This window comes from Gekko japonicus, unplaced genomic scaffold, assembly GCF_001447785.1.
Source record: "Gekko japonicus isolate JY-2015 unplaced genomic scaffold, Gekko_japonicus_V1.1 scaffold591, whole genome shotgun sequence".
Lineage (NCBI taxonomy): Eukaryota > Metazoa > Chordata > Lepidosauria > Squamata > Gekkonidae > Gekko > Gekko japonicus.
In genome coordinates, this window is record NW_015171521.1 from 118517 (window position 1) to 128392 (window position 9876).

At 42.2% G+C, this 9876-nt stretch overlaps 1 protein-coding gene across 3 annotated transcripts in view; it reads left to right on the forward strand.

Moving 5' to 3' along the window:
- KCTD20 (potassium channel tetramerization domain containing 20) overlaps positions 1 to 8487 on the forward strand; it is a 25045-nt gene extending 16558 nt beyond the window's left edge. For all 3 annotated transcript variants that reach the window (XM_015419443.1, XM_015419445.1, XM_015419444.1), the window contains 3 exons: positions 1608 to 1805; positions 2814 to 2924; positions 6093 to 8487. In XM_015419443.1, coding sequence (XP_015274929.1) covers positions 1608 to 1805; positions 2814 to 2924; positions 6093 to 6379 — 596 coding nt within the window. In that variant the 3' untranslated portion in view covers positions 6380 to 8487. The remainder of the gene's footprint in view (positions 1 to 1607; positions 1806 to 2813; positions 2925 to 6092) is intronic.
- Positions 8488 to 9876: the final 1389 nt, after the last annotated feature.

Here is a 9876-nt window from a genome sequence, read left to right on the forward strand (position 1 = left end):
GCTAAACTTAATAGCATTATGGTCACCATTCCAAACTGGTGTTATCACATTCACATTTCTCACCAGGTCTTGAGCATTACTTAGGACCAAGTCCAGGATTGCCTCCCCCCTGGAAGGTTCTGTGACCATCTGCTCCATGGCACAGTCATTGAGAGTATCTAGAAACGCAATCTCTTTCTCCTGACTTGAACACATATTGACCTAATCAATGTGTGGGTAGTTAAATCACCTATTACGACAAAGTTATTTCATCTAGCCTCTATCTTTAATCCATTCATAATTTTATAATCCTCTATCTTTTGCTCTCGTGGGCAATAGCAAAGTCCCAGAGTTAAGCTTCATTTTGGGCCCACTATTTCCACCCATAGTATTTCTGTAAGCGAATCTATTTCTCTTACATTCTCAGTCTTACTGGACTGTATACCCTTTCTGACATACAGAGCCACTCCATCTCCAACCTTTCCTTCCCTGTCCTTCTGATATAATTTATATCCAGGAATCACTGTATCCCACTGATTATTCTCATCCCATCAAGTTTCTGAAATGCCCACAATGTCTATGTTCTCCTCCAACCCTAAGCATTGTAACTCCCCCGGTTTACCTTGGACACTTCTAGCATTTGCATATAAACATCTGTAATTCCCCAGCCAGGTTAGGGATGGTCTGAAGGCACATGATGCAGCAACTTGCTGAATTTGGACAAGCCTGCATGTAGATGGAAAGACCACCTGAGCACTGGGTGTATTTCACCTTGAGTTCCATGCTAGAAGGCAGGTGGGAGATAAATACCATGCATAAAATACAGTAAGTGAGACAGCAGCTGCCTTGGCCTGTGTGCCACTGTACAAGCACTGTAACGCACATGGATCAGTGTGTAATAAAAATGAAATGGAGAGAGAGATTACAGGATCAGGGATGACTTTTACCTGACATCCTGACTGAGGGCAATTTAGGGCCGAGCACTCCAAACATTAATGTAGAGTGTGTCTGTGTTTTTGTTTTCATTTATACCCTGCATTTCTCCCCATTGGGGGAACCCCAAGTGACTTACATCATTCTTCTCTCCTCCACTTTATCTTCACAACAATCCTATGAGGGAGGTTAGGCTGACTGGCCCAAGCGAGGTCAACCAGCACGTTTCCTTGGCAGAGTGGGGACTTGAACTTGGGTCTCCCAGATCATAGTCTGATACTTTAACCTTTACACTACACTGCACTGACTCTTTATAATGAGAAGCAGGGCACAGCTGGCTGGTTCTCTGCCACTTTCCAATCAGAGAGTGTCCTTTCCATGCTGAAGTGACCCAAGCCATACAACTCTGGCTGAAGTGTCAGAATAGAAACCAGCTATCAGACACTATTGTGTGCATTTGGTAGCTATACCATAAGGTGGGATGACACAGATTGCAGGGAGGAGACAAGATTTCAGTTGGACCCCTGAGCTAGCTATCATTTCTCTATTCAAAATATCTATATCCTGCTTTTTTTCCAATCAGCGGACTCGCTAACTGCTCTAGGGATGGCAAAAATGCTAAAGGATGGTATTCTAGAATGTTAGAGTGTCACTGTCTCTTCCAAAGGATTTATGTGCAGCTGGTTCCTTGTTAGGTGCTTTATTGCATGAGATGTCTAACGACGGTGCTCACAAGCAGTTCGATAGTTACCTGGAAGAGCTGATTGTGCCTATAATGGTGGGCAGCGCCAAGAAAGGAGAACGCGAGTGTCACATTGTGGTTTTAACTGATGACGATGTAGTGGACTGGGATGAAGACTACCCACCTCCCATGGGAGAAGAATACTCACAAAGTAAGTTGGTACTCTGCAGTTTTGTAAAGAATCCTTAAATAAAAAACACACACAGTCTAAAAACTGGTTCCAAAGAAACCTGGTATTCATGTGTCATGTTCATAAAAGTCCTGTTGATTACAGTGCTTGTATTCGGATGTAAGATTTGCCTTTGGTCATGGTGAATATACAGTTCTTCCTCAATCTTATTCACCATGCCATTTAGCATCTATATGAAGCTGCTGGGAAAGGTCATCAGGAGGAGGTTTGGGCTGCAGTGTTTCCAATATGTGGATGATACCACAGATCTAGCCACCGGGATCCATGTCTGTTACATCTAGACTACACTAATTGCAATGTGCTCTACTTGGAGCTACCCTTGAAGAGTGTTTGGAAGCTGCAGCTAGTGCAGAATGCTGTGGCTAGACTGTTGGTTGGGGCCAGCTACTGGGAGTATGAGGCCCCAATAACACAGCAGTTACACTGGCTACCAGTCTGCTCCTGAGCCCAATTCAAGGTGTTGGTTCTGTCCTTTAAAGCCCTACATGGCTTGGGACCAGAGTATCTGAAGGACTGTCTTCTCCCATACGTTCCCACCCAGGAATTAACATCGCACAGAGGGGCCCTCCTGACTGGCCCACCAATCAAAGAAGCTCATCTGGTGGGCCTTTTCGGTGGCAGCTCCACAATCATGGAACCACCCTACAAGGAGGTGCCTCCGGCCCCCTCACTTAAGAGTCTTCACAAGACAGTTGGAAGACAGTTTTATTTAGGATTGCAATTGACTAGTTTTTATCTGTTGGCTGCCACATTTGGAGATTTTAAACTGTGGTCTTTTATGTGTTTTTTATAATCGTTTTATTTCTATTTTAAACCAGTCTTAAGTTCCACAAGGTAGAAAGGCAGCTAATAAAAGTTTTACATGAATAATTGGTTACTAAGTAGATATACTAACTGCTCTTCTATTGTTAATATTAACAGCAAACGTATTTTATGCTAACACTAATTATGGCTTTCTTCCACCCCAAGTCCTGTATAGTTCAAAGCTCTACCGATTCTTCAAGTACATAGAAAATCGGGATGTTGCAAAAACAGTCTTGAAAGAACGAGGCCTGAAAAATATCCGAATTGGCATTGAAGGTAAATATAGTACCTTTTTTAGGAACCAGTAATAAGTTTTTTAGAAGCTGTCATTTACTTGTTCTTGTCTGATATCCTAGTTTTGCCACTGTATTACATGAGAGACTTTCGGCCAAACTCTATGTTTTATAACAAGTGGGGTCTGGGTTTCCCAGTTTGGCTCAGGACTGCTGCTTGGGGGGGTGGGGGGAAGCCAGTTTGGTGTAGTGGTTAAGTGCGCGGACTCTAATCTGGGAGAACCGGGTTTGATTCCCCACTCCTCCACTTGCACCTGGCTGGATGACCTTGGGCAAGCCATAATTCTGGCACAGCTGTTCTTGAAAAAAGAGCAGTTTCTGTCAAGAGCTCTCTCAGCCCCACCTACCTCACAGGGTGTCTGTTGTGGGGAGGGGAAGGGAAAGGAGTTTGTAAGCCGCTCTGAGACACCTTTGGGTAGTGAAGGGTGGAGTATAAATCCAATCTCTTCTCTCTCTTCTTCTTGCACTGTTTTTCCAAGCTAAAATGGCCCTAGTGGGGCGTTTGTTGCATAATTTTGGATTGCAGCTCCCCACTGGGCCATTTCAAGTGAGAAGAATGGTGTGGGGGAGATGCAAGAGCTTCTCCTCCTCCCCCCATGTTGCAACCCCAAGTTGAATCAGGTTCCCATGGGCTTTAAAAATAGCATTCCCTGCAGCTGCTGTGTGGCTGCAGGGAACCCAGACCCATTTGGCTCTTTGCCCTGCTTTCTTAGATTCTTGTATTGCACCAGTTCCTCATCACCTTATCTGATTTCATGAGTATCCCTTAGGCATGGTGACAAATTCCAGAGGGGTAACTGCTGCAGCCACACCACAAAGAGCCTTGTAGCATGCTAAAGACGATCAGATTTCTTGTAGCATATGCCACAACACTTATGCTGGTCTTTAAGGTGCCACCAACCTCTTTGTTTTGCTTATGTGTTGCCTGTGCCTGACATGGCTCTCGAGGGATCTATGGCTGGTTGAGCTCAATTTCAGGGTGCTGCTTTTAGTATGTGCCTCCTCTCTGAGAGCAGCAGCAGTCACCAGACTTGATTTGTATTCAGCTTGTTATGATTAGGACAGGCTTGGTTTATTCTTAAACTTGTGCACTCCCTTCCTGCTTCATTCACATGTAGAATCCAGACTGGTTCAACAAGTCTTCACTGTAACTACAGTTTGCTGTGATGTCCAAATCTGACCATGGTTTAATCCTTGGTTTAGAAAACCTATACCAGGAGTGGCCAAACTTGCTTAACGTAAGAGCCACATAGAATAAATGTCAGATGTTTGAGAGCCACAAGACATGAACAAATATTACATACACATTTTAAATGGAAAATATGCAAATTTACTTTTTATTAACATTAAATGAAACTGCCAAAAATAAAAACAAAAGGGGTAAAAACAGATATTGATAATATCTACTTGTCCAATGATAATTTGTTTGCTAATGATATTTGTCTAAGAGAGAGAAAGAGAGGGGTGGAAAAAAGAATGAAAGAGGTGGGGGGAGAAACAAAGGAAGCAAATAGATGGGGAGGGAGGGAGAGGGAAAGAAGAGAGGGGAGAAAGAGAAAAAGAAAGAAAGGTGGAAAGAAAGCAAATAGATGGGGTGGAATGAAAGGGGGGAAGAGAGGAAGAGAAAGAAAGCCAATAGATGGGGCGGGGGAGAAAGGGAGAAAGAAAGGTGGAAAGAATGAAAGAGGTGGAGAGAAAGGAGAGAGAAAGAGGGAGAAACAAAGAAAGCAAATGGGGGAGGGAGAGGAGGAGGAAGGGAGAAAGAGAAAGGTGAAAAGAGGTGGAAAGGAAAGCAAATAGATGGGGGAGGAATGAGAAAGAGAGAGGTGGAAAGAAAGCAAATAAATGGGGGGGAGAGGTGGAAAGCAAGCAGTGTTAACTTTAAATGTGTTCTCCACCCCCCACCCCCATGCCAGCCAGCTTGGCTTGGAGAAGGGATTTAAAGAGTCAAATGCCTTCTTCAAGCTGGTGGGTGGGGCCAGAGGCCTGGAGAACACCTTTAACTTCAGATGTGTTCTTCATGCCCCCCACTCCCCGCTGCCACGGCTTAGAGAAGGGATTTAAAGAGACTTCTTCTCCAAGTCAACCGGGGGGGGGGTGTGCTTTGAGAATGCAGTTAAAGTTGCTTTCTTTCTCTGCTCCCCTCAACCTCAAGCCTACCCAGGGAGGGGAACACTGGCAGGGGAAGGGAAGACCGATCTGGGAGGCATGGCTCCCCTTCACTTCCCCAGCTGCCCTGATGGGAGCCGTGCAATATGTATAAAAAAGCTGTATGTCGCTCCCAAGCCACAATTTGGCCACCCCTGCCCTTTACAAAGAAAATAAACGAACTCCAAAGCAAACATAAAAACAAACTGAGGTTAAAGTTGAGACTTCCTAAATCAGGAAAACTTCATTGAGGAGAGGAGAATGTACAAACCCTAGAAGAAACTAGAGTTGGTCTTACCCCCAACACCAGTTTTTGTGATGTTTGAACACACAAGGGCTAGGGCACATTGTCTCCTGGAGGCACTCTTTATCTACAATTTGTGAATGCAGTCCACTCCCATGATGCATTTAGTTTGAAAAAATCCAGTTGAACAGAAAGTATGTGCTTTCCCCAGATGTGCCTATGCATGCTCCTTCTTTCCTTCCGTAGAAGAATTTCCCAGGAACTGGTGGTCAGGAAGAAGGGTTTTAGAACTTTTAAAAATCCACCTTCCCTATAGTATATGTGGCTCAATGGTGAGCATCTGCTTGGCATGCAGAAAGTCCCAGGTTCAATCCCTCCAGTTAACCTCCAGTTAAAGGATCAAGTGGTGGGTGATGTGACAGACCTCTTGTCTGAAACCCTGGAGATCTGCAGTCAGTCTGAGCAGACAATATTAACTTTGATAGACCAAGGGTCTTATTCAGTATAAAGGCAGCTTCATGTGACTTTGATAGACCAAGGGTCTTATTCAGTATAAAGGCAGCTTCATATGTTCATTACCTTTGATTTTTGCATTGTAAAAATGACTTCTCGTGAACTGGAAGGTCAAATCCATCTCTTTTCTACTGTGACACGTCTGTAATTTGGACTGTGCAATTTGTTACTTTATAAAGTATTAAAGCTACCTACTTGAGCCAATGTAGGCCTGAAAGGATAATCTTGCAAAAACTATTGTTTCAGGTTACCCAACATGCAAAGAGAAAGTGAAGAGGAGGCCTGGAGGTCGCTCAGAAGTGATATATAATTATGTACAACGTCCGTTTATTCAGATGTCTTGGGAAAAGGAAGAAGGGAAGAGTCGCCACGTCGACTTCCAGTGTGTTAGAAGCAAATCTCTAACAAACCTTACGGTGGATGAAGATGTAGCAGAAGACCAGGAGGTTATGCCTTATCCTCCCCAGGTGGATGAACTTGACAGATTAAAGGCACCACTTTCTCAAATGGATCCTAGTGATCTACCAGATTGAAATGGAAGAACAGGACAGTTTTCAAAAATGGGTTTGGTGGTCTGCCCAGTCTGAGCTACACTGCCGAGTGGAGCCTGCCATCAGTCTTCCTACAACTGGATCTCTTACAAGTTCTTTTGTTCTCTCAGTTGCCGTGCTTGTTAAATGTAGCCTCTCCTCAAACTGAAGGCACTGGCATTCTTAAATCCAAAGATGAAGGCTCCGAAGTTTGCATTTAACCTTGTCAAGGGACGGAAGTAAATATCCCCATTCATAACACTGGAAGACACAAAGTGTGTATGCATCTGCACTTCTCTGTTAATATTCAGTGTATGGTGGTTACTTCAGGGGCATCATTCAGTTCAAGGCCAAGTGTAACAAAAGGGACTCTTTAACAGTACAATTTTAAGTTGTTTATAGAAAAACAACTCACGGTTTCCATCCAGGCAATATAAAGAACATGGGCATGCGAAGTGTTCTTCAGGTTCCTTTTCAGTAGCTCTTGTGCCAACTCCAAGCACTGATTTTTAATCTCTGAGGAAAATTAAACAAAGGTGAACTCTGGGATATGTACAGACCGGTGTGCACACACCACCTCTGAGACACAGCCCATGCAGAAGAGGATTTAAGTACCAGGGTGGGAACTTCTTCTGCACAAGAATCTTAACTCTACAGTGCTGTATCCTAAACAACTGGTACCTTTCAAGAAGCGAAATGCTCCATGTCTATGTCTTCAACTCAGGGTAAAATTAGGCTTGTTACCCTATTGCTTAAAATAACTGAAATCTGAGTATATGTTAAACATGAATTCCAAAAAATTGGAAGTTCTTGATGTGTTATCATGCAAACTCTGAAGTGTTAGTTTGTCTTTGCATAGTGTACTAGTAATTTCCCCTCTCTTATGAAGCCTATAGGGGTTTCTGAATTCTTCTGGTTTTGGGGTAACCTGACTTGGTGCATGCTTTTAGTCAAGAATTGATCACTTAATACTAGGGATAAGATGTGGAGGTCTTTGCAGCTATTAGCATTCAAATATACAGAGGGATTTCTTATATAGCCCCCCCAATAAATAATCCATAAAGATCAGTGTACTAAATGAGTTATATAATTCCCCCAAACATTGGAGATAATTCTCCAAAGTTGCAAAAACATAACTTTTAATAAGTTAAAAAATACCAAAGTATATTGTCTCAAACAGCTGTGTTGGACGTCTAATAGCTCATGTTGGCTTTACTGCTAAAATAGTTTGCTGATTGCTAATGTATACCATTCTGCTGTAAGCTAACACTGGCCTTCTGTTTTGTAAAAGCATTTAATAGATGAGGAAGAAGGGCCAAGTATGATGATGTTCAGATCAAATTTGTTTTAACAGTGAAATATCTGCCAGTTCCACATTTCCAGTAATCCTTTCACAAAGTGCCTGCAGGAAGTTTTCAGAAGCATGTGAAAGGAATGTATCGCTTCCACTATGAGCAAGGTGATATGGTACAGACTCCACAATTCCTTTTTGGGGAAAAAAATCCTGTTGAACATTCACAGAAGGTGACTTAAGTACTTACAAGCAACCATTATTATTGAAAGAAACATGTATGAAAAATGACTCCATGTGGGTTCTGCCATCACCATATTCAACAATGAAAATTATTGATCAAGAGATTAGCTGGAAGCCACGTGTGTCACATACAGCTGAATTCTGTGAATCCGTTCAGCAGTAGATTCCTTCTTGTGCTGAAGGAGGGCTGTACTGTTTGGTAAGCAGATTCTTGGGATTCAATCTGTAGCACCTGTCCTCAAATCACCTGAGACTTAAATCCTGACCCCAAAAAGTATGCGGGTCTTTGAGGGTGGCAAGGATTTGACAGATCTTCAACTGATTACAGAACTACCATTTCAGAGTATGTCATCAAAATTATTAGTTTTGTTTATGGGCATATATTTCACAAGGCTGTTATGTAAGCCAAAGTTACCCTGATGTTTTCAGCAGTCACCACATAAAGCACAGAAGGGCCAACTGGCATTTTCAAGGTACATGACAGCAAGTTGGTGGTAATTATAATTATCACATGGCATTGTGTATAGAATAACCAAGAGATCCTAAGATTGTCTGGCAGGCAGAAGTTCTAGCTCTTGCATTATGAAACACTAAATGGTGAGCTAGACTTGTTTTTAAGGTTTGTCATTGTCTGCTTCTGCATCACAACTCTGGTATTCCTTGGAGATTGCCCTTCCGAATACTAGCCAAGGCCAACCCACTTGGTGATAGCTTCTCCAAACATCCTCACTGGATTTTTCCAGAGCATATATTTGCCCTTCACACTTTACATTTGCCATGGCAAACAGTAGCATGCCACACTGCCACACAATGTGAAACAGCTCTAGCAAAATTCCAAAAACAAAAATTTAAATTCAACAACTTGACCTTTAACCATATGGCAACCCAATAAATTAGCAAACATCCATTTTGAATAGAGCCATGCAGTTAGTCTTTGCAGACAACTGGGAGATTAAGGACAGTTTTTCAGAATTATCCCTTTTCTATTTTCATTAATAGCTGACTGTTCAGATCAAGAGGAGATACTGGCAGTTAGGAAGTTAGTATATAATATGTTGCTGGGACAGATTGTTTCCTTCAGTGCCCTACCCACCAGTTGTCACAAGCATGGCAAGCAGCCATAATTCTTTCCTATGGAGCCTCACAGCCATAGGTACTCAAGAAGCATAGTTCCGGTGAACATGGATGCTCCTGTTAGCTATTTCATGGCTACTGGCAGTTGATTAGACAAATTTATGAAAGATAGATCATGCTGCTTTCTCAAAACAGTATGATTTGGTTAACCAAAATTACTTGTTGGAAAGTTTTGTTACAAAGCGAACTGCACTAGAGAGTTCTGGGTAAGCTGAACAGTTCCAGCCAGGTGTGAAAGCACCAGTTTTGCTTCCTCTTCCATTACCTTCGTCTTAGGTACAAAGACAATGTGTTTCTTTCTTATATTTAGTTCAATAGTTAGTGTTTACAAAATCATACTTTATATATAGTTTCTGCATAAGTTATTTATATGCTTCTGCATACCCTTTATGAAAGTAGTATTTGTTCAACTAACTGCTTTTGATCCAGTGTTTTTATGCTTTCTGCCTATTTCCTATACCTTTCCTTTTGGTAACCTCATCATGTCTGAGAAGATGACCAGAGAACAGCACTAGTTGCATATTTTCTTGAATTGTGAAGCAGAAATATGCCTTTCTTGGACAACCTACAATCATTGCTGGGAGGCAGACTGTCACCAGCATCCTTCTGATCTATCCACTAATTCTATAAAATGTGTAGCCTTTGGATATTTTATATTTTTGAGTAAAACATGTTTACAAATGACATGGCTGTAGAGAGAAACATGATATTGCTCCCTTATTCTCACGCTTAATAAAGATGGTTTCTATTGCCATTTCTACAGAGGAACAACACATACGACTATGCTTCTCAGTCTCCCCCCCGTTATCATCTACTGTGTTCTTTTCCCTAC